This window comes from Marmota marmota, unplaced genomic scaffold (genome assembly GCF_001458135.2).
Source record: "Marmota marmota marmota unplaced genomic scaffold, marMar, whole genome shotgun sequence".
Lineage (NCBI taxonomy): Eukaryota > Metazoa > Chordata > Mammalia > Rodentia > Sciuridae > Marmota > Marmota marmota.
In genome coordinates this window covers 317,491-342,682 of record NW_025999853.1, presented here as the reverse complement: position 1 = coordinate 342,682, position 25,192 = coordinate 317,491, and the positions used below count along the sequence as shown (strand labels likewise).

General features: G+C 35.8%; 1 protein-coding gene across 1 annotated transcript in view; it reads right to left on the bottom strand.

Moving 5' to 3' along the window:
• Window positions 1-101: 101 nt before the first annotated feature.
• The window catches only part of Dmc1 (DNA meiotic recombinase 1), a 34,581-nt gene continuing 9,490 nt past the window's right edge, over window positions 102-25,192 (bottom strand). The window contains exons 5-13 of the mRNA XM_015482704.2: window positions 24,838-24,890; window positions 23,364-23,405; window positions 21,542-21,614; window positions 19,653-19,744; window positions 18,654-18,727; window positions 18,412-18,526; window positions 17,701-17,761; window positions 6,116-6,232; window positions 102-1,301 (exon numbers count right to left, since the gene is read on the bottom strand). Coding sequence (XP_015338190.1) covers window positions 1,232-1,301; window positions 6,116-6,232; window positions 17,701-17,761; window positions 18,412-18,526; window positions 18,654-18,727; window positions 19,653-19,744; window positions 21,542-21,614; window positions 23,364-23,405; window positions 24,838-24,890 — 697 coding nt within the window. The 3' untranslated portion in view covers window positions 102-1,231. The remainder of the gene's footprint in view (window positions 1,302-6,115; window positions 6,233-17,700; window positions 17,762-18,411; window positions 18,527-18,653; window positions 18,728-19,652; window positions 19,745-21,541; window positions 21,615-23,363; window positions 23,406-24,837; window positions 24,891-25,192) is intronic.

Genomic DNA, 25,192 nt, shown 5'->3' with positions numbered 1-25,192 from the left:
ATATCATTAATCTTTTAATTTTAAATATTTCATCATATAAATATTTTGAAAGCTAGATTTTATTTGTTTAACAATTAAAAACAACAATAGTCTTTTATACATTTCTAAAATTACTATTCAGAAATTTTAAATTTAACTTTAACATTTAAAAAATATTTTTAATTCTCTACCCAAAACTTAAAATACAAAAATCATATTACCTTTATTATCCAATATCATAAATTTTCTAATTACTTTTTTACTTTCCCAAGAGAATATGCATGCATCAGAAATACATTTTAAAAGTAATTTCATCTTGTCAAAAGGTCAAATGATTTAAAATATGGCTTAATTTAATGTTGTTGTTTTTTCTGTTGCTATTAAGGTGACTACATAGTTTGATAGTGTAAATTTAAAAAGCTTTTTTTGTATCTATAAACATTGTCTGCTTAACCATCTTCCTACTGCAGAAGAGCATCAAGCTCTGTAAGTCAGCAGTACTGTGCCCCAGTACTTCCCCACAGTAGTTGCTTCTGATTCTATTTTAAGAACAAAACAAATCAATCCTAGTTCAACTACTTTATGTGGCTTCTTTCTTTTTTAGCTCCTTGACTTCTTTAGAGAGAACTTCCATTTAACTTTCTCCCATTTCTAAGTAGCTGACTGAGTAGTTTTCAATCAAGTCCAAAAAGTTATTTTGTGTTGGGCATAGTGGTGCATACCTGTGATCCCAGCTATTTGGGAGGCTAAGACAGGAGGATCCCAAGTTCAAGATCAGCTTGGGAAATTTAGTGAGAGCCTCAGCAACTTAGCAAGGCTAATGTCTCAAATTAAAATAAAAAATGGGCTAGGGATGTAGCTCAGTGGTAAAGTACTGAGGGGACGTCTGCAGGAGAAGGGGCTTTTTGAGCTCCCAGACCTTCACTTTGCTTAGTGGTTCACTTGGAAAAATGAAAGTTAAGCAATGTGGCATCCCTTCCCCAACTAGTTTCTGTTAAGTAGATAACACACACACATGCACCTAGTATAAACAATTCAGGAATATATGTGTATATTCTTGAAATGACATGCAATGTATAGCTATATATCAGAGACTTTTAAGATAAATATAAAATGTAATTTTTTTGCTGACTTTCCTTTAATAACATATGAAAAAACTAAATTCTTATTTCAAGATCTGAAATGCAAGACTGCTTTTCCATCTCTTCAGCTCCTAATAAGCACTGAGAAGCAATTTGCATCAATTCACCACCTACTCCTTGGCATCCCCAATTCCTCCAGCAGTTATTGCGAAGGTGGCTTCATTTTCAGGCATCTCAGGGCTAACAGAATACAAGGGAACAGAATTTTATAAAAAGCTTTACTTCTATAAATACTATATTCATGTCACAGGCATCCTGCTCCTATCAGTCTGAGTCTCCTGAGACTTCACAGTCAGTACAGCTAAATGTGGACTACAGAATTTACCTAAAAGTATTATCCACCTTCACAAACATTTGTTAACCAACTTCTACGCGTAAGGTTCTGAATGTCAAGAAAAATTATCCCAAACTTGGAAATAAGCAAAAGGGGTAACTGAGTGTTCTTTCAGTGTAGAGTCAGGCATTGCCTAGATGGGCCTGAGGGGCCTGATTCTATAGGAGTGAGTATGTACCATTTACTGATTAGGCTAATGTAGGGGAAAACTGTAAAAGACTTTGAAATGTTTTTGTTTTGTTTTGTTTGAAGGGTAGAGAATAGGCAGTGTAGTTTTGAGCAATGGATAAGGTTATTTCCCTGAGGAAATAGCAGAAGTGTCTCCTCTGAAGATAGCCAGAGATAAGGTAGGTCTTGCTGGACTAAAACTGAAGTTGAGTAAGAAGACCTAAGTGGTCTTACAAAATAAAAAAATTTTTTCCAGTGCTGGGGATGAACCCACAGGGACTGATGCATACTAAGAAAGTGCTCTACCACTGAGCTATATCCCCAGCCCTTTAAATTTTATTTTGAGACTGGGACTCACTAAGTTGCTGCAATGAGTTTTGAACTTTTTGTTCTTTTCTTTTTTTTTTTGTAGTACTGGGTATTCAACCCAGGGGCACTCTACCAATGAGCTACATCCCCAGACCATTTTTTATTTTAGTTTGAGGCCTTGCTAAGTTGCTGAGGATCTCACTAAATTTCTCAAGCTGACCTTGAACTTGGGATCCTCCTGTCTTAGCCCTCTCAAATAGCTGGGATCACAGGTATGCACCACTGTGCCCAACACAAAATAACTTTTTGGACTTGATTGAAAACCACTCAATCAGCTACTTAGAAATGGCAGAAAGTTAAATGGAAGTTCTCTCTAAAGACAAGGAGCTAAAAAGAAAGAAGCCACACAAAATAGTTGAACTAGGATTGATTTTTTTTGTTCTTAAAATAGAATCAGAATTAAATACTTCAGAAACTTGACCATCTGTATACCTTTTTATTTTATTGTAGTATTTTTTTTAAAAAAAACTTTGTTCTTACTTTGAATTCAATAGATTTATTTGTTTTTAAAGTTTATTATCTCAAGTATGCTAGGGATTAAAATAAGTGGAACTTTTGCAGGGTGTAGTGGATTATGCCTGTTATCCTAGTGACTGGAGAGACTGAGGCAGGAGGGTTACAAGTTTAAACCAGTCTCAGAACTTAGTGAGACCCTATTTAAAAATATAACATAAAAAAGGTCTGACAGTATAGCTCAGTGTTACCCCTGAAAATCTCCAGTATCACCCCCCCCAAAAAAAAAAAAGAAAAGAAAAGTGGGGTTTTTATTTGCTCATTTAAAGGTCTGAAAGAGGCTGGGGTTGTGGCTCAGCGGTAGAGCACTCTCCTAGCACGTGTAAGGCCCTGGGTTCAATCCTCAGCACCACATAAAAATAAATAAATAAAATAAAGGTATTGTGCCCAACTACAACTAAAAGATAAATGTTAAAAAAAGTTTGAAAGAAAAAAATATATAATTGAGGGGCAGGAGAGCTACAGCAGAAACTATAGTGATATTCAAGGGAAAGGAGGATTGGGTTAATTCTTTTTCCTTTCTCTTTCTTTCTTTCTTTTAATGTGGTGCTGGGGATTGAACTCATGATCTGGGGCATGCTAGGTAAGTGCTTTTCCCACTGAGCCAAACTCATAGCCCAGATTGGGTTAACTCCTGCACATCTGGAAATTCTTCTGAGAACCCTTTTCTGCCCAATCTTGGAGATTCTTTTTCTCGTTAAGTAAGAAATGCTGGAGAGACTGAGGCAGGAGGGTTACCAGTCTCAGAACTTAGTGAGACCCTATTTAAAAATATAACATAAAAAGGTCTGAGAGTATAGCTCAGTGTTACCCCTGAAAATCTCCAGTATCACCCCCCCCCAAAAAAAGAAAAGAATTTTTATTTTATATCTATTTAAAAGTAGTAGTTGAAGCCATAAGAGTAACTATAGTAGATTAACTATAACTAGTCTAAATAGCTACTTCTATTATACTATTTCTCAGCTAAGAAATAGTGTAATGACTTAAAATGCATAGATATTCAGACAGCATAGATTCTAATCCTGGTTCTATCTTTAATTTGTTGTGTGATATGGCATAAATACATTAATTTTTTTCAGTAAGAAAATATTTATCAAGTACCTATTATATCCCTGTGGTAGGCACTTGAGATCTGTAAGTGAAGAAAAGAATAGAGAAAGATCTCTGCCTTTATGGAACTTATATTTGGGGAGGGTTGAGACAGATAACAAATAATGGCACAGGTGTGTTATGTTAGAAAATAAGTGCTATAGGGAAAGAAAAATAGAGTTGAGTGAGGGAGATTAGAAATGTGGGAATTAGGGCTGGGGATGTGGTTCAAGCAGTAGCATGCTCGCCTGGCATGCGCTAGGAGATGGGTTCAATCCTCAGCACCACATAAAAATAATTGTGTCCACTGAAAACTAACAAATAAATATTAAAAAAATTCTCTTTCTTTAAAAAAATGTGGGAATTAGTTTTTTTTTTTATATTTACTTTTCAGGTGTAGATGGACACAACACAATGCCTTTATTATTATTATTTTTTAATGTGGTGCTGAGGATTGAACCCGGGTCCCGCCCGTGCTAGGTGGGTGAGCGCTCTACCGCTGAGCCACAATCCCAGCCCCTCAGCTGCAGTTTTGATCAGTAGGTTAAGACAGGCCTTGTTGAAAAGGCAACATTTGATCAAACCCTTGAAGTAGATGAAGGAGATAAGCAGAGAGGGGACTATGAGGGTGGCATTATCCAGGCAGAAGGCACAAGTACAAAGATTCTAAGGTACAACAGTTCCTGGCATGCTTATTGAACTATAGAGTGCCTGTCCACTGAGGATGAAGCGCAGTGAGCTAGTGGGAGATGGAGAGGAACAGGGCCATCCACAGATTGCTATGCAGACTCTCTAGAGACATGGGCTTTTGTTTTGAGTGGAGATAGGAAGTTACTGATGGGGTTTTAAACACAGGACAGATATGATCCAACAGTTTTACAAAGGTTCACTCTGGCTTCTGTGTTTAAAATAGACTGGAAAGGAGCACTGTTTAACTTCTTGTGGCCTTGGTTACCTCATGTATAAAATGGGGATAATAACTACTACCTCTTAGGGTGGTTGTTATAAATGATGAAATAAAATATAAAAATCACCTGGAGCAAGGCCTAGCACATAGTAGCCACTAAATGTTAGATATCAATATTAGTGTTATCATCTTCTCTATTCAAAGAATTCAAGGAGAATTCATCATAAGAAATTGATAGGGGCCAACAAGAAATGAATACATGATACATAGCTGAGTTTTGATATTTTAAGCTCTGATCTGGTTTTGCTGATTTGAATCAAGTTTATGGGGACTTGACATAACTAATCTCTATGATAATTTACTGTAACTATTTTTTATTGAATTTGTAGAGCCCAAACAGCTTCCTAGAACTGTAAGAATGGCAAAAGCTGTTCATACAAATGACTGAACATTTAGCTTAAGTTTATTCATTAGTAAATTCAACAAATAGCTACTGAGTGTCTACAACGTACCAAGTCCCAGGCTAGGTTCTTGGACATTAGTGAATCAGACTCAGTCCCTGTTGTGAGGGAGATGTACAGTGAACAGTGAGTTACAATTCAGGGTGAAAAGTGTTTGGGAAAGTTCTAGGCATAGTATTCTGTCCATGAAATAGACCAAGAAATTTCAGTAACAAGATGGAACTGTCTATTGAATTCAACAAAGAACATTTGCCATATTTAAATATATATATTTTTTGTGCTAAGGCTTAAACCAAGGGCCTTGTGCTTGCTAAACACAAATGCTACCACTGAGCTACACCGATATTTGCAGTGATTTATTTTTATTTATTTATTTATTTATTTAATTTTTTTTTGGTGCTGGGGATTTAACCCAGAGGTGCTTTACCACTGAGCTATATCCCTAGCCCTTTATATTTCTTGTTTCAAGACAGGCTCTTACTCAGTTGCTGAGGGCCTTGCTAAGCTGCTGAGGCTGACTTCAAACTTGAGATCTTCCTGTCTCAGGCTCCCAAGACACTGGGATTACAAGTGTATACCATCATGTCCTGTGTTTACAGTAAATTTTTAGAGATGCTGGAAGCTCCCTAGAACATAGCTGTATGTATTTTGGTCTTTTATAGGGACAGGTGATGAAAAGCAAGTGATCTACCACTGAGCACATCAACCAGCCTATAATTCTTAATTAAAATATAGTGGAAAATAAAGGATATCATATTTAGGATATCCTGTATCACGAGGATTAGGGAAAGGATCTCTGAGAAAGTGATATTTACTGAAACCTGAAAGCAAATGCCATTAATGTACAAAGAGAAAGGAGAGAATATTTTCCCATACTCTGCTTCGCTGGCACCGTGCACCCTTTAATTGGAATTGATGTGATTTCATTCTCTACTTCACTTTGAGAGGTCAGAGACCAAATATATGTGTCAACAGAATCCCTGGATACCTAGGACCTAACACACAGTATAACTTCCCAATCATTGCATAATTTTTTGAAAGGAAACTCAAATATGTAGCATCTGCCAGCAGAATAATTATAGCCTCTCAGGAGCAACAATTCTGTTTAAAACTATATGCACAAAAATCTGATGAAGAATAAGAAAATATTTACCTGTCATAAATCTTGGCAATTCTCAGTTCTCCTCTTCCTTTGCGCAAGCTTATTCTTGTTGTTGAAGCATGAGCCAGAATGTGTCCCCCAATGGGTTTTTTTGGGTCTGCCTGAAAGCTGAATTAATAAAACCTCTATTCAGTCTTCATGACATGAACTATACACATGAGTATTTGCAATTACAAGGCCACCTGTCTGTGTAGTGTGGTAGGAGATGGAGTAGATGTGTATTCTAAACAAGTAGAGGTCTGTTCATAAACAGTGCTGTGGGGCGGGGGTGGAGCTACTATCTACCCTATTACCATCTAGCTCAGATTCCTGAGATTCTTATGATAAATAGCTCATGTTTTGTTTGATTTTTTAAGAAGAAAATACTATTGAAAAAGCACAAATAAAACATTATTCACTGTCAGGATAAACTTGAGATTAAGAAATTTTATTCTTTACAAAATACAAAGACTGTATTTATTTATTCCTTTATTTATCAAAAATATTTCTTAATGGCCCATTAAGTGTCAGGCACTATTCTGGTGTAATGGACAAGAACTACCCAAGCTGTCTCTGTTAAGCTGTGTACGTGAAAGCAGATTGAGAACCTCTTTTGTTCAATAACTGTGTGATGGAACCCTTCAGTGCTGTGCTGGTCATGCATTTGAGAATGATGTTTGGAGTATCTTTTGTCTATTATTGTTGCCTAAAGTTTATTTCTCTAAATAAGGATATTTAAGAAATAAGCTCTATGATTCAAGAATTCAAAAAACATAATGAAGGAAGTTATAAATACCATTGAACTCATCTTGAGAAACATAATCATAAGGGACTATTACATGGCAAGAAATGAGTTTCTTAATGACCCTAATGGTAAATCTTTTTAAAAAGCCTAGTTGCAAAAATCCTCAACAAAGTACTAGCAAATTGGATCCAGCAGTATATCAAAAGGAGTATACACCATGATAATGCAGAATATATCCCAGGAATGCAAGGATGGTTCAACACAAGTAATTAGTAATTCATCATATTACTAAAATGTGGAGGGGGCAGAAACTAATATGATCAGCTCAACTGCTGCAGAAGAAAACCTAGAAATCATTAATAAAGAGAACTGAGTGTAAACTAACTAGCTATACTTGACCAAAATAAACTATGATTAATATAATATAATAGCTTTAGCTCTCGGAAAATGTAGTTTTAAGTTAACTCAAATTGTGCTTGCTCCATGATGTTCAAGATTCTTGTTACTCTAAGCTTGAGGCTTGGTGTAGTGAGAATGTGGATGATTGGCATGAGGTTAAATATGTAGGTTATAGGTTGGTGGAAGAAGAAGTTCTTGGGTAAAGGAGTCTGCTGACATAAACTGCTGTTTGATTAAATGGCTCAGAGGTTAAGACCAGAAAATTCCTGGCTGGGATGGATGAAATTGGTTAAGATTCATCAAATATAAAATATGAACAAGAACAGTTAATTTTAAGTGAAACAGTATCAAGAAAGTAAATTCAGGGACTGGGGTTGTGTTTCAATGGTAGAGCACTTACATAGCACTGTGGGGCACTGGGTTTGATCCTCAGAACTGCATATAAACAAACAAACAAACAAATAAGGGTACTGTGTTCATCTACAACTAAAAATATTTTTAAAAAATAAAGAAAAGAAGGGGCTAAGGTTGTGGCCCATTGATAGAGCGCTTGCCTTGCACATGTGAGGCACTGGGTTTGATCCTCAGCACCACATAAAATAAATAAATAACTAAAACAAAGGTACTGTGTCCATGTTCAACTAAAAAAATTAAAAAAAATAAAGAAAGAAAGAAAAGAAAGCAAAGCCAGGCAGTGAGGAATCAGAAGGCTGGGCTGCTTTTCCAGCAGCTGCAGGTTCATGAAAGCAATCAAGTATCACAGGAAGATGAAAGAAATGAGGAAGTGAGTTGTCTCCATAATGCTTACAGATCGATGTCACTTTTTTTAGTGGAGTGGCTCTCAACTTTCTGGGTCACTCCTTCCTGTGGGTGGTTCTTCATGGTCTTAAAAGAACCCTGCAAGAGCTGGGGTTGTAGCTCAGTGATGGAGCGCTTGCCTCCTACATGTGAGGCACTGGGTTCCATTCTCAGTACCACATAAAAATAAATAAATAAAATAAAGATATTATGTCCACCTACAAGTAAAAAAAAAAAAAAAAAAATCAATCCCAGCAGCTCTGGAGGCTGAGTCAGGAGAATCGCAAGTTCAAAGCCAGCCTCAGCAATGGCAAGGCGCTCAGCAACTCAGTGAGACCCTGTCTCTCAATAAAATACAAAATGGGCTGGGGTTGTGACTTAGTGTTGAGTGTCCCTGAGTTCACTCTCTGGTACCAAAAAAAAAAAAAAAAGAGAGAGAGAGAGAGAGAGAAAGAAATAGAGCCTGTGTTCTATAAAGATGGGCTATTTTAGGCCCTGATGGTATTCTCAGCTGGGCTCTGGACACTGAACCTGCAAACAATATAATGATTTATGCTTCTGTAATGCACTGTTCATATTCTGTTTTTAGTACTGTTATTCACTTACTTCTTATATTCCTTCTTGCTCCCTCTCTTACTGTCTATCACTAAGTTTCTTAAGAGCAAACCACATTGTATTTAGTGTGTTAGCAACCAGCTACAAGGTTGGTGCTCACAAATGTTTTCTGAGCCTAAGATATCAAATCTACAGAAATTCTAAGAATATTTGACTTCAGAAAAAAATTAGTGCTTTCACAGTAAATAGATAAAAATAAAATTGAGACCAGTTGGAAAGTTCCATTTGAGGAGATAAGAGAAAATAGTCAGGGTTAGGGTTAGCTAAATGGGCAAATGGGCAGAAAGAGGTCTTTATTTAATTAATTAATTTGTTTGTTTGTTTTGGGGTACTGGGGATTGAACTCAGGAGTACTTTACCATTGAACTACAACCCCAGCCCTTTTTATTTTTTATTTTGAGACAGCGTCTTGCTAAGTTGCTGAGGCTGGCCTCAAAATAAATGGCTTTCCTCCTGCCTCAGCTTCCTAAGTTGCTGGGATATTACAGAAGTCTCAACAGCTATGTTATTGCTTCTCACAGTCTGTCTCAATTCTACTCAGTGATTCTCCTCCATGGTTAGCTTCACTTCTCTTTCCACAGTTATCTCCTTAAGCCCCCTTTTCATTCTTATCCCTTCACCTAGGATGACACTGCCTGCTACTTTATAAAGAAAACAAAGGCCCTCAGAGGGAAGCTCCCTCAACTTCCTCTTCTTTCTACTCACTGTGAGAAATAGAAAGTGGTGGTCCAATTTCAGAATACAGTTTTTAGCCTTAAATATAAAATTACTGAGGATATAAGAAAATCAGTGTAAGAAGAAATAGAACAAATGGTTACCAGCAGTTAGCATCTGATTGTGACAGATTCACAGCCCCTTGACTACAGGAGGGGAGGGGAAAGGGCCTTCCTGACCAACAAAGATAAACGTCATACATGCCAAAATGCACTCAATCCCAGAAAGGCCTTCCCACCACAAGAGAACAAAATAGGTTGGAATAACTAAAGATATATTTCTTTAAATAACCTAGGCAAGGTTTGGGAAGATTGTGCATCCCATAGTACTCGGCCAATGAGGACCTGGTAGGGGTATTGTGCTTTAGGGGATAAAATACTGATTGTAACAACTCTGGGTGTAACAATCTTCCAAGACTATCATTAAATTAAAGCCTCACTTTCTCCTTTCCTTTGTCCCTCAGTCCATTCTTTGAGTTTGGACATGTGAATGTGTTTCTCACACCTATCACTGCTATAAGTTGAATCTTAAATGTCTCCCAGAGACCCATATGTTAATAAGGGATTGATCCCCAAAGTGGCATCATTGGGAGGTTATAAAGCCTTTAAGAGGTGGGGCATAATCAGAGGATTTGGGTTCCTGGGGGCATGCCTTTGAAAGCAAACATAAGATTCTGGTTTCTTCCTTTTTCTCATTTTCTTTCTAGTGATAAGGCGTGGTTTTGCTTTGCCGTAAACTCCCTGCCATTGACATCTGACATACCCACCAGAGGCCTAAAAGCAATGGGTCTGCCTGATCATGGACTAGAACCTCTAAAACTAAAATAAAATTTTTCTATTTATAAGTTGATTGTCTTAGGTATTTGTTATAGTAATGGAAAGCTAATATTCGGCCTATGTACTCATTTACATTTGCACTCATTTTTCCCTCCTTACCTCTCAAATTTCTTTTTTAAAAATTTTCTTATTTAAGCAAGTCTTCTTATACCTCAGTGCCTTTGCACACACTGTTCTCTCTAAAATGAAAACCTTATTCTACTGGGTTTGCTCATGCAGCTCCTACTCATCCTTCAAGGGCCATTCCTACTAGGGACCCTTGCCTGATCTTCTGTCCCCTGTGTGGTCTTCTGGCACAGTGTGTATTTCTCTTTTAAAGCGTACTCCATTATTATACTCTCAATCCTTGTTCATCTTCATAACTCCAGTGTCTAAAAAAGTGCCTATAATGTAGAATGTCCTCCATTAACATTGTGGAATAAATTCAGAGAAGATAATTTGGCTCTCCCTGATCTAGGTCTTTCTGGACACATTTGTGACATCTCTTCAAAGAAGCTTTAAATCATGGAACTTTTGAAAAGTACTCTGACAGAAAGGTAAATATAAAAGGAGATTGATCCCCCACCACCATTAAGGTAATTCTCCAACCCCTGGCCATGACAAATAACTTAAAGAAGAGCATGAAGCTGGAGCTTGTAGATGTTCTGTGTTTTTTTCTATGTGAACTACTGTCAGCTGTTACTAGTGTGATGCCCTATGCACAGAAGAGAATAGGTGCTGCTGCTTGTCACCGATTATTACAGGTGAAAGCCTGAACATTAAGAAGGTTATCTCTAAGGGAGATGGACTGTATGGGGAAATAAATTATAGAATTTGCAAAAGGGCTAAGGAAAGCTATAGAAAAGATATTATAGGGATAAAAATTATCAAAAATGATAAACTGAGATGTTAATCAAAATAGACTGTGATACAGCATAAAAACCTTAGACTTGAGAGAATTTCAAGTCAATTCAATTTTGTTTGCTCTATCATGGTAGGGTATTTAGGATTCTGTGTAGAATTTATGGCTTTTAATGTTTATTACAGGTCATCAATACTTTGATAATTTAATAAAAAAGAGTTGGATTCTCCTCCAGCAAAATGCATATATGCACACACATAAAATTTTCATTTAAGTTTAGAAGATTCAGGAACCTCCCCTATGGTGTACATGAATATTAATCATAATGATAACCAAGAGTTACTGAGTCCTCACTATGTGACAGACATTATTTAAATCATATAATTTATTTCCCTTTGCTTGGGCTCTGTATTTAGTAAATAATTACAGATTAAAATTTGGATTCTGATAAAAGTCTACCTACATGCTTACTGGTCACATGAACTTCAAATGTAGTTACGTTTTTCATTATCAACAAACTGGTTTTCTGGTTTTTTCATTGAGTTTCATGAACTTAATTAATGTGAGTCTGCCCTGGAGAAATGCATTAGTTCTCAGTAGACTGACTTAATAAAATCTCTGGCAGCAAGGCTGAAGGCCCTAAATCATAGTCAGGTAACCAGAGTAGTGGATATGCCCTGCAAAGCCTCTCAGGTGACAGGATGCCTGCCTTCCCTTTGACAGGTACAACCCTGGTGTACTGTATGGCATATAAGCTTTGGATTTGTCCTGAGTTCAAATTCTGATTTGTCAGCTATGTGACCTCAGAAAAAAATTATTCAGCTATTCTGTTTCTTCATTTTATATAGGCAATAATAACTGTACCTGATACAACAGTTATTAAAATAATTGAGGTAAAGCAGTAGACCAGTGACTACACTTGATATTATTATCTACTTTCCTAATCCTTACCCCAACCTGATTACCTATTTATCTTGGGTTAGTTACTTACTTTTAGAAACCTCAGTTTCTTTCATGGTGAAATGGGAATAAAAAGATCTTACCTTTTAGGGATGTGGTGAAAATTCAAGATATGTTTAATATGATCCATTGGGAGCCTACTACGTGCCAGGTCATTTATACACATCAGCTTTAACCTCACAGCAATCCTGGCACATAAGAGATCCTCAATAAATGAAAACTATCATAATTTAATTAAATTATTCAGTTTAAACAATCACTTTTTTCAATGAAATGTAGACTAAGAAATTTTTCTTCATGTTTCTTTGACCTTCTTGAGTATTCTAGCAGCTAAGTCTTGAGGTGAAGTACAAGAAGGTGTAATAGCACTTCACATTCTTTAGAGGGCTTTAATTTACTTCTATTTCTGACCAAGTTAAAACAGCATCAGAAAACCACCCACATCCCTCCATTACCCTATTCTCTATTTTCTCTTCTTTAATGTTTTCTTTTCCCTTACTTTCCTCATGTTCTCAGAAGACAGCAAGTACAATGAAGAGGAGGAAGAGACGGGTGGATATTAGAGATAAAGAGGGACTGAGAGAGATTATTCATTTCTCCCACTCTGGTTGAACAGAATACAGAATATTATATCATTGAGGGTAGTTCTGTGTTGACCCAGAACATTCTGGTTTACCAACTTCAAATTAAGATGCTGGGGTCATGAGGTACAGAGTTATGGATGGGGTGAGATGGGAGGCTTCATGGTGAGACTGAAAAAACATCAACATCAGACACCTGGGTGCAAATCCTGGCTTTCCTAATTTTTCTTTTTTAAACTGTGTGACTGAGAAGTATTAAGTACTCTGAGCCTCCATTCCCACTTTTATAAGTGAGGAATACTCATAATACCTACTCATATTTTGGTTGGAGTATGGACCCTGAGAGATAGAGGCTAGGGCAAACCTGAGGACAACAGGCACTGGTGCTTTTGACTTGTAAGGGTCAAGTTTATAGATGGAATTTTTGAGAACAGGTCCATAGAGGAGAGGAGGGCTGAATGAACTAGCCCAAGAAGGAGGAGGCTTTGAGATTAAGGGAACATGGAGAAAAAAGAGGACTGTCAAGAGAGAAGAATTTGGGGGATAAAGAGATGCATTTTTAAAAAGAGTGTTATGTTTAAGAAGTTTGTTAAGTAACACTTCCCTCTGTTTGCTCCCTAAAATATGTGAAACACACAAACAACTCCCCCCCCTCAAAAAAAACTTACATTTTTTTCCCAAAAATTTGAAGATGGAATTCTAGTTTTTTGTTGGGTGGAAGGAATGTAGCCACATATTGAAATTGGGTTCACAGAAAAGACAGAGAGACCCATGGAGGCTGAGATACACTGTGGTCACATATAAGATAAGTCATGAAAGTACCTAGCAAAAAATCATTTTGGGGGAGAAGAAGTTCAAATAGTTTAAATGCTTTATAAAGAGTCACTTTACTAGTGACCCTGGTTTAATATTTTTTTTCTCTCTAAACACATCACCTCTTGATTTATGCTAAGGATGTGAATCAGTAGGTAACATGCATGGGGAATAAACTGTGCATTTGTAAGCCTGCAAATGTTCTGAGGTGACTTTTTGTTTTAGGAAAACATACACAACAGAAGTAGGTGGCAACTTCATGGTCTTATTTGTTGTTCATGACATTATTTGCCCCAAAGTGCAGCTTACCAGGCTGCAACTGACTTGTTATTTCCCAGGCCTTCATCAGTTGGATCATTTCAGTTCTAAAGTCTGTATCTGTGAGCCTTGTCTAGGAGCTGCTGCTCGCTCTATCGTATGGCAGCTCCACGCCTCTATAATTTTGTTCCTTTTTAATACGATGTGCAATCAAGTATAATGCATGGGATATAAGCCTCAATTATTGTCAGTGTACTTAGGGACTCATACCAATTATAGTGATATTTCTCTGACAGGCTCCAGGCGAGCTGCAGCTTGGAGTTCTTCAACACAGAGAAACAAAGATATTTTCTTTATGGGAGGTTTTCTAGTAGCATTTGAAATTCTTTAGTTTAAAACTGTCCTGGCTTTTTTCATTTAGATGTAGTAATTTTGTGCTTTATAGGAAGACATGTATTTAATCTGTACTGTTATAATTTAATATACTTTAGAACATACTAATTATAGTGAACCTTGTTTCCTTACAACTCAGCTAGGTGGAGGAGATGTTTCACAGCAGACCTATCCAGCAAAAATACTAGCCTTTGTTACCTTCTTTGACTGCTACTTAGCTCTCTTCACTACAAATCTCCTCCTCTTTCCAACTCATTCTTCAATTATTAACTTTCTGTCATTTCTTGATTTCTCCTTTCATCATCTTTAAGAGTTAATTCAAAATGGTTTTACTCTTTTTGAAACTTTCTACAAATATAAGAAAAAGCACCCCTATCTGACCTAATTTCTACCAATTTCCTTTGCCTTCCAACTCCAGAGTGACAGTTTTGGCCTCTTCAATGTTCCCTCCCCACACCTGAAGACAGAACATTGCTCTTTAACTTGTGCTGTTTTATTTGAATGCAACCCACTTCCTCCCTCTGAGCAAATGAGTCATTTTTTTCTTTTTAAAGCAAGCCTTTAAAAATCTTCCATTTCTCTTCGGTTTAAAATTATTCTTTTTGTGAAGTACTTTATGAAGGTTGCTTTAGGCACTCAAGGATTATACTACTGACAATGTACAACATACCAAGAGTTTAAAATGTCAGATTAGATGGACAACACTTATCCTTCTTCTTCTTTTTATTATTCTTTATGGAGGCAAATGTTTACAATTTTGTTTTATTTTGTTTTGCAGTACTGAGGATTGAACCCAGGAGCTCACATGTGCTAGGCAAGCAAGCTGTACCACTGAGCTACTTTCCAGATTTTTAAATTTTCTTTTTGAGGCAGGGTTTTTGCAAAGTTGCACAGTCCTTGAACTTGCGATCCTCCTGTCTCAACCTCCCAAGTAACCAGCATTAAAGTGTGTACCTCTAGGCCTGTCTAAGGGGTTTTGTCTCTTGGTTCACTAGTGAATTATTTCCCAGAATCTCAATTACATAGATTTTCAATAAATATATGTTGAATTAAAAAATGATTGATTTTATCCTCCTCAATCTTTTCTTTTTGTGGTGCTAAGGATTGAACAAAGGTCTCCCTAAGCATGCACTGTACCACTGAGCTAGAACCTCAGTTCCCTTCCTCATCTCTTTTAACTTTCTTAATAACATTTGTATAGTTAATAATTATCATGTTGAAATCTCTTGTAATTAAGTAGAAAATACTCATAAAAGGTATTGAAAATGAGAAATGTATTAAACTGCAGAAGATGCAACAATACTTTTTAGAAAAAGCCTAAAAAGAGACATTCATCTCAGTACAATTTATAGAATTTACATTAGCATATCAAATATCTTCTAACATATACATCTGCTACTATGTAATAGGTTGCCTTGGTTTCAAAGTAATACAACTTTGTATTGCAACCATCAAAACAATAACTGATTTAGGCATGAGATACTAAAATAAATGGTGAAAGCTATTGCAGAAGAAGATATTTACAAAGCTTCAGATTCTCACCCAATAAATTACTTTTTATGAAAAGAAATTTTTGTCTTTTACACTGAAGAAATCTCATGAATTCCAGCTTAATCACATGATCAAACATCCTAAAAATGTCACAAACTGCCATCATGTGCCTCCTGACATGATATACTGAGAAGGTAGGTGTATCACTTATAGAGTTTTTCTGCCCAAAGTGTTTAACATTTCACTTATTTATTTATGTATTTATTTATTGTGGTGCTGGGGATCAAACCAAGAGCTTGATGCATGCTACCACTAAGTTACATCCCCAGTCTTACCATTTTAAATAACAACAAAAAAAATCAACTCCAAATTGAGGATGTTGCAGAATTGCTCTTAAAAAATGTCAGTGCCATAAAAATTGAACAAAGGTTGAGAAGCTGTTCTGACTAAAGAAGACTAAATAGATATGACAACTACATGCAATACATGATCTTCAACTGATCCTAAACTGAAGGTAAAAAAACAAAACAAACTCCTTTAAAATGGTTTACATACAAACAACTATAAAGAACATTATTATAATATCTGGAGACAACTGTAATATATATTATCTTTGTTGTTGTTGTTGTTGGGGATTAAACCAAGGGGCACTTTACCACAGGGCTACATCTCCAGACCTTTTTATTTTGAGACAGGGTCTTGCTAAGTTGCAGAGGCTGCCCTTGAATCTGCAATCCTCCTGCCTCAGCCTCCCAAGTTGCTGGGATTACAGACAGGCATCCTCGTACCCAGCAAGACACTGTATATTAGATAACACTACTATGCCAATCTTAAATATCCTGATTATGATAATTATATTGTAGTTATGTAAGTGAATATTCTTGTTCTTAGAAGAGATAGACTAGTTCTAAGAGGTAAAGATTAATGGTGTCTGCAAATAATTCTCAATGATCAGAGGAAATAAAGTAACTCCTTACAATCATTCACACATCAAAATAATAATACATATGTATGTGCATGTGTATGTATGAGTATGTTTGTGTGTATGGACAAAGAGATTTTATAGATACATACATACCAACACATACACATACACAAAGGAGAAAAAATGAGATAAAATGTTAATTGATGAACCTGGTACATTGTATACATATATATGCGCGCGCGCGCGCACACACACACACACACACACACATATCTTGCACCTTTCCTCCAGTTAAAAAATTTCTAAAGAAAATGTTCTTTAAAATCATTTAAGGGGCTGGGGATGTGGCTCAAGCGGTAGCGCGCTCGCCTGGCATGCGTGCGGCCCGGGTTCGATCCTCAGCACCACATACAAACAAAGATGTTGTGTCTGCTGAAAACTAAACAATAAACATTAAAAAAAAAATTCTCTCTCTCTCTCTCCCCCTCCCTCTCCTCTCTCTCTTTAAAAAAAAAAAATCATTTAATATCACAAATTTAGGGTTATTTTGACTGCCTATTCAGATCCATAATGCTCAAAATTTTGGATAGTGACAACAAACTTTTCTTTATATTTTCTGCTTTTACTATCCTATTTGATTTTTCCTTATCCTTCTGTTCCCTGCCATCTTCCACACAGAGCCATTAGTAGTTCTGTTATGTGCATAAATACTTCAACAAATTCACTCATGTAGACTGAAATTGTTTCTCAAAGCAGGCCACAAATTCACTCATATAGACTGAAATTGTTTCTCGAAGCAGGAGGCTTCTCTCTAGGGCCTTTTAAAAAGATATCTCATGAATATCCTGAAGGAAGCCTGCTTTTTAGTTTTTAGGCTAACAATTTATCAAGGTAATAGAAACCATTTGTGTATCTGGAATAAAAGCTTTTATTTCCCTAGGATTTTTTTTCTTATTGTCTTTCATTTCGCCTTTAGTCATAGATCAAAGTGTAGCCTGCAGTACTGCTAAATAAACTCTTGCTTTAGTTTATAAAGAATTAGAGAAAAACAAGATTCCAGATAACACATAATATTTGCAATTATTAAATACTATGCATTCTGCAGTAAAGTGACTTGTGATATATTTGTACTCACATCAAGGGAAATTATTTTGAAATTATTTTGTTCTACACTCTAAACCTCTTGATATTAACCTGTAAAGTACAAAAGCAGAATATTGGGGCTTACGTCATAGTTGCTCCTGGATCAGCAGTCATTTGATTGGTCACAAAAATAGCCACATTATATTCTGCATAAAGAAATTAAATTAAGAAACTTAGAGAAGGATAATATGAAGATTAAAAGTTCATCATTTAGGTTTCAGAGCTTAGGAATATTATACATGAATTTATTTTATAAACAAGATCATATTCCCATTTTTCATTGATAACAAAAATTATTTTATTTAAAGTTATTATTTTATTATCAAAGTCAGAATCAATATTTTAATTTTAAGAGTTGTATTTCTTTCTCTTTATTTCTTTCTTTTGTGTGTGTGTGTGTGTGGTGCTGGGGAATTGAACCCAGGGCCTAGTGAATGCAAGGCAAGCACTCTACCAGCTGAGCTATATCCCCAGCCCATGAGTTGTATTTCTTTAAAAAAATTTTTTTCCTTTTTTTATTTATTAAAGAGTTGTATTTCCATGATGGTAAAAAATATTACCTCCTGACATTATTCTGAGCTTCTCTGCAAAACATATAGTAATTTGGATAGTGCCATTTTATTTTAAAGATCTACCTTCTTAGAGCTGGGGTTGTGGCTCAGCAATAGAGCGCTTGCCTAGCACATGCAAGGCCCTGAGTTCGATCCTCAGCACCACATAAAAATAAACAAATAAAATAAAGGTATTGTGTCCAACTACAACTAAAAAATAAATATTAAAAAAAAAAAAGATTTACCTTCTGAGATTTTTTGGAGTCGTGACAACATCTGGGCCAATTTTTGTTGTCGTTCAGCCAACTCTCCACGACCACTGAAATCCACTCGAAAAAGTGCCATTATTGAATCAATGATCTGCACAGGATTAATGTAAAATAAATATACATTCAAAAATAGAAGTAATAAGTCCATTAAAATATAGGAATTAATAGAAAAACATGGTAAATAGCTCTGTGAGTGAGCAATATTTAAAAGCTTGTACCAGTAGCTTGAAGATGCCAGCTTCTTCATGGAACTTTGCTGCTACATAATCAAGTAGCTCCATCTGATGTTCACCTAATGGAAAATGCAGTGAGAAAACGTTAGAAAAGGTAGGAGCAGCACACGCTAAGATCATTCGTGTCCCTGGGAACCAGGCAACAAAGAGTCCTTGAAGGATTCTCTTAATTATTTATGACTTTACTAAACATGATTGCATATCCTGCCTTAGCATGCATGGCAATTGCTACTTTATCCAAAAAGAATGTTGCTCTGGGGGCTGGGGGCAGAGCTCAGTGGTAGAGCTCATACCTCACATATTTGCATGAGGTCCTGGATTCAATACCCAGCAACACACACACACACACACCTCTGTATTTCAAAGACAAAGAATAAGAAATTATTTGAGGGCATTTTAGTAACTGAGGACTTAGCAGATGATAAAATTGTGGGAAAACTAATTTGAAGAAAAGTTAATAAAACAAGGAAAAACAGTCCAAATTTTGTGTCACTCAATTGTAAATCAGTGCTGTCAACTTTTTTAAAATTTTAAAAAAGAATGATATGTATTTAAAAGTATTAAACTATAAAATTTATCCCTAGAAACTCTATTTTAGTGGATAATTTTAAATCACAGATTTTTAAAAATATTTACGTTTTAGTTATTTTATTTGTTAATTTTTACGTAAGTTGACACAATATCTTTATTTTATTTTTATTTGTGGTGCTTAGGATCAAATCCAGTGCCTCACGCATGCTAGGCAAGCACTCTACCTCTGAGTTACAACCCCAGCCCCAATCCCAGACATTTTTTACCAGAAATAATGATTGTATTAATGATCTGTTGTTACATTACAGTTTACCACAAATTTAGCAGATTAAAACAAAACACATTTATTGTTTCACAATTTCTATGGGCCAGGAATCAGGGCATGACTCAACCAGGGCCTCTGAGTCCTGCCAACTTATAATAATCCAAACATCCAATTGAAGGGGCTCTTACTGGTATATGCACGCGCATACAGCACATTGTCCAGTACTGCATCATGGTCTACATTGAAGCGATCAGCAATATCCCGAAGGCGATCTGGACGGCTGGAGTTTGCCATGATTAAGGATCCAATAAATCAATTCCAAAAAAAAGTACACAACAACTACAAAATATAACACCTTAAATAAGTAAAGTAACAGAGCCAAAACTGTGTACATGCAAAAGTATTCTGAAGGATCCTAGTAACCACTTAAATTCTGTACCAGATTTTATTTTTCACAAGTGCCTGAATTTACCTTATATAGTGTGATAACCATCATAGAAATGGTGAGGAGGTGGGGCTTGGACTGTAGCTCAGTGGCAGAGCACTTGCCTAGCATGTGTGAGGCACTGGTTCAATCCTAAACTCCACATATAAAATAAATTAATAAACAAAGATATCTACAACTAAAAAATATTTTTAAAAAGAACCTAATACCTCATCCAACTACTGTATTTCTTCTTTCATCCACTGGGCAATTACATGTGCCTCACTCCCTTAGTATTTATTTGCAAGAAGCTTCCATCACCTCACCCTACTGTAACCTAACCCTTGAACTCGCGATGACCAATATCAGTGATGTTTTTCAGTTTACAGTCTATATTTCCAAAACCTCTCTCTCCCTCTCTGTATACTATTATTGATTATTCTCTTCTTGAAATTTTCCTTTGCTTGGCTTCAACAACCAGATTGCCTCTTACTCCTCTACCTCTGTAAGTTCCTCATTTTAGCCACACCTCAAAGTTGTGTTCTTAATTCTCTTCCCTCTTCCAAGTTCTCTTCCTGCTTTGGTTAATTAATCTATATTTCTGGTCCCACCCTTCCTCAAGCTGAGTTCAGTACTTCCAACTGCCATTTGTATATCCTCCTGTACCTCACATTAAGCTCATTAAGATGAAACATCAGGGCTGGCTCAGTGGTAGAGCACTTGCCTGGTACGCGTGAGGCACTGGATTTGATTCTCAGCACCACGTATAAATAAATTAATTAAATAAAGGTCAATTCACAAATAAAAATATTTTAAAAAATGGAACATCACTTTTCTCTGAAACATAATCTTCCCAATTCTATTGTTAGCCTCATTATTCTCCCAATATCTAAACAAAATCCCTGCGAGTAGTTTCTCAAAACTTTTTTATCCAAAAATGCAATCATTAAATCCTGTCATTTTCCTTCTGTTTCTTGTCCTTTTCTTTTTCTCTCTTTTTTTCTTTTTGTCACTCTTCCACTTAGATCAATTTCTCATTACTTGCCTAGATTTTTGCAAAAGTATGCAATTTATGCCCTCAGTGTGGTTTCCAAGCCTTTTGTGGCTAACCTTTCCAGCCTCACCTTGTATTCTGGACTACTTCACACTTCTATTAAGCTGAAGTTCTTTCTGTGACTCAAACAGCTTCAGCCCTTCTTCCTTTTGTGTTCTTTCTCTCCATATTTCCCCTTTGAGGCCATAGTTTGAATGAATTAATAATCCTTCTATCTTCTATGAGCAAATTTCTTTGGAGAAGAGGATTAAAAAGATATAATTCCCTCCCCCCTCTCATTGTAGTTGAACACAATACCTTTATTTTAAATATTTATTTTTATGTGGTGCTAAGGATAGAACTCAGCACTTTGCACGTGCTATATGAATGCTCTACCACTTTTTTTTTTTTGTCAGTTTTACACCAATCCCATGTGGAAAATGAAAATCTAACTAAAAATTGATTTGAGAAGTTGACCGGTAATTGTTTTTCCCTTTGGCTTTTCTCATTATTGCTGGTTTATGGAATGATTACGAAAATTACGTATTTCAAACAAACTCTCTGTTAGTCACATTACTATATCATATTGTGTTAGCATCTTGTTTAAATAAAAGGGTTACAAAGTATTTTCTGTATCAATGAAGATAATTTTTCCTCCTGAGTAGCCACCTGCTCCTGGAAGTTGAGCCGTCACTAGGGGGCAATTTAAAAAGTCAATATTAATAGGAGTAAATAAACTTTGTACTAATGAATATATAAATACACATTGAATTTATGCTGGTTGCAATTCTTTAGTAAATTTGATAAAGAAAAAAATGATCCTTTTCTTAATAATTTTATTTTTAGCACAATATTTTTTTTTAATTATTTTTTAAAGAGAGAGAATTTTAATATTTATTTTTTAGTTTTTGGCACACACAACATCTTTGTTTGTATGTGGTGCTGAGGATCGAACCCGGGCCGCACGCTTGCCAGGCGAGCGCTCTACCACTTGAGCCACATCCCCAGCCCAAAAAATGATCCTTTCCAGGTGCAGTGGCGCACGCCTGGAGCCTGGAATCCCAGTGGCTGGGGAGGTTGAGGCAGGAGATTTCAAAGCCAGCCTCAGCAACAGCAAGGCACTAACCAACTCAGTGAGACCCTGTTTCTAAATAAAATACAAAATAGGGCTGGGGATGTGGCTCAGTGGCCTAGTGCTCCTGAGTTCAAACCCTAGTACCCCCTCCCAAAAAAACCAAAAAAAAGATCCTTTAGTTTCTAAAAAGTATGTGGTATTTTTCATTTTATTAATCAGTGGTGAAATAATAAGTATTCTGTGGGATAAATTAATTCAATAAAGAATTTCAACATTTTTCACTATGGAAAATACTCATGCAATTTAGTTGTTCCAAAGAAATAGAAGTAGAATTCAAATATTTTTTTTTGGAGCGGGAGGGCAATATTAGAGTTTGAACCTAAGGGCTTCCTCACAAATGCTAGGCAAGAACTCTACCATTGAGCTATATCCCCAGTCATTTTTAAATTTAACTTTGGTACAGGATCTGGCTAAATTGCTCAGACTGCTCCTGAACTTGCAATTCTCCTGTCTTAACCTCCCTAGTAGCTGGGATTATAAGCATGCACCAATGCATCTGGCTACTAATTTTCTTTTTTATAAGAAATAATGACAAATGTAATTTATGCTCTATAACTCATTTAAGTTACTTTCAATTAATGTATGACAAAAATTTAAGATGAATTTTTTTTTCACACTGCAATAATTAACACTAGCGAGTTACTTTGTACCAGGTATGTGCATTATTTCATTTTAAAATAAATGAAATTTATTTATTTCTTTTTAAAGATTTGGCACTATCATTATTTCTATTTTACTGATGAGGAAAATTAGAGAGGCAAAGCAATTTGCCCAAGGTCACACAGGTATTAATGGTAAAGCCAACACTGGAGTCAGACATTTTGATTCCAGTTTTTGCTATGTAAGTCAAAGAAATGCAAAGTAGTGTCTTTGTGAAATATTTTGCTTATTTTGTCTTAGGAAAATTGTTTTTAAGTATCTCTTAGGGCCAACCTTGCTTCACAGAAAGCAAAGAATTCTAGATGTCAACAGATTTTGTGTTATTTTATAAAATGACATAGAAAAGATGGAATGGGGAAATTGAGACAGTGGATGCCTCTCCTTTCCAAAACATTCATATACCAATTTGCCTTTTTTTAAATTTCCATTCAGGTATTCCTGGTGCAGTATCTCAAGCATTTCATATTCAAAAACCAGCTCTGGTATCTGGGCAACTGTAGGCAGTTGACTTGATCTCTCTGAGCTTCAATTTTCTTACAAATTTGTTCAGATTATAAGATTATGTAAAGTGTCAGGAACACAGTAAATGCTGAATAATTGAATGCTATGATTATTACTGCGATTATGTTGTTGTCATGTGTCCTTACCACAAAGGGTATGAGAGAGCTGAGTTTTTCCAGTACGAAATTCTGTGAAATATAGAAATGGTAGTAAAAACATGCAGAGTTAGTTTTTAGATATTTTCATTAAAAAATCAAACACAGACTCAAGATATTATTGTTCTTTTTCCCAACTGTCAAATCTCACTCCAAAAGTACCTCTTGTGGTCTGGGGTTGTGGCTCAGTGGTAGAATGCTCACCTAGCATGTGAGGCCCTGGGTTTGATCCTCAGCACCACATAAAAATAAATAAAATAAAATAAAGGTATTGTGTCCATCTACAACTAAAAAAAAAACATGAAAAAATACCTCTTGTATCAATTCATACGTGGATTCTGCGCATATGAATACCAACAGTTACAAAAATAAGATTTTTTCCCACAGAACTGTCTTTTAAATAAAAATTAATTTAAATTTAATTTATTCCATTTCCATGGGAATATTTACATAATGAAAGTTTAGGAGCCAAAGGAAAGGAAAGGAAAACCTGGGGTTCTCCCACTGAACTGAAGGAACTGAAGAAATCTCAAACTGGTGGCAACCCCTAGTAACCAGTAGAAGCAAATTCTCTCTATATTCCCTATCTGCCAATTTAGGTCCATTGAACTCTCATAAATTAAAATTAAACAATAAACTTACAAATATCAGTAAATGCAGAATAAGATAAGCCACTAGGCCTGGGTCAATAGAAATAACGAAAACCAGATTTGGTTCCCCAAGTCAACAAAAACAACAAAACGGATTTAGTTCCTCAAGGACAGCAAATACTGAATTATCAAACATGGTATATAATGTGCTATGCATGAACTGTCTTTAAAAATGAGAGAATATAATCAGGGAAGAGAGAAACAAATCTCTTTGTTCATGGAACATGCATTGCCTAGATGTAAGATCAACCTCATTATTCAATTATCTTTTGAAGGAATAAGAGAAAAAAATTTACTCCCTTCTATAGTAATCAGAGATAAAAGGATGAAAAATATCAATAAGAACCATCTGTTTTTTAAAAAAATTTATTTTTTAGTTTTAAGTGGACACAATATCTCTATTTTATTTTTATGTGGTGCTGAGAATCGAACCCAGTGCCTCACGCATGCTAGGCGAGCGCACTACCATTTGAGCCACATCCCCAGCCCCAAGAACCATCTGTTAATGGATGGATTTGCAGCCCAAAATGATCTTGTATTATAATTGAGATTTCATAATGTTACAAAATAGGAAATTATTTGTCTATTTGTTGTTTAATTATCATTATTTTAAAAATATGTTTTTATTTTATTTTATTTACTTATTTATATGTGGTACTGAGTAATCAAACCCAGTACCTCACACAGCCTAGGCAAGTGTTCCACTACTGAGTGAGCCACAACCCAGCCCCTGTTGTTTGTTTAATTATATGTGTGTATACAAAGATATGCATAAATATATATTTCATATAACAAAATATTAAGGTTCCACCTACCTCCAAAAGCTTCTGTGATTGCCATGCTTTCAATTCCACCTCCTAGCAACTTACTGGAAATAGAAAGAAAGCATTAGTAATAGGCATAGAAATAGGGATTTCAAGAAAGGAGAAAGAATTTGTATATTAGTTACCTGCCATCCATCCATCTATCTCACCCATCTATTTTTATAAACATGCACAGGAATTCTAGTCTGAACAAATGGCACTCTACCTGTTTAGTTCATAGGTTCAATATTGTGTATGGGCAGGTGGATCAACAAAGCAACTTATAAGCCCTGCTATTCTTACTTCTGGATACCAAAAGTAAATAAGTAAGTAAGGTCATTTTTTTTTTTTTTTTTTTTTTTTTTTT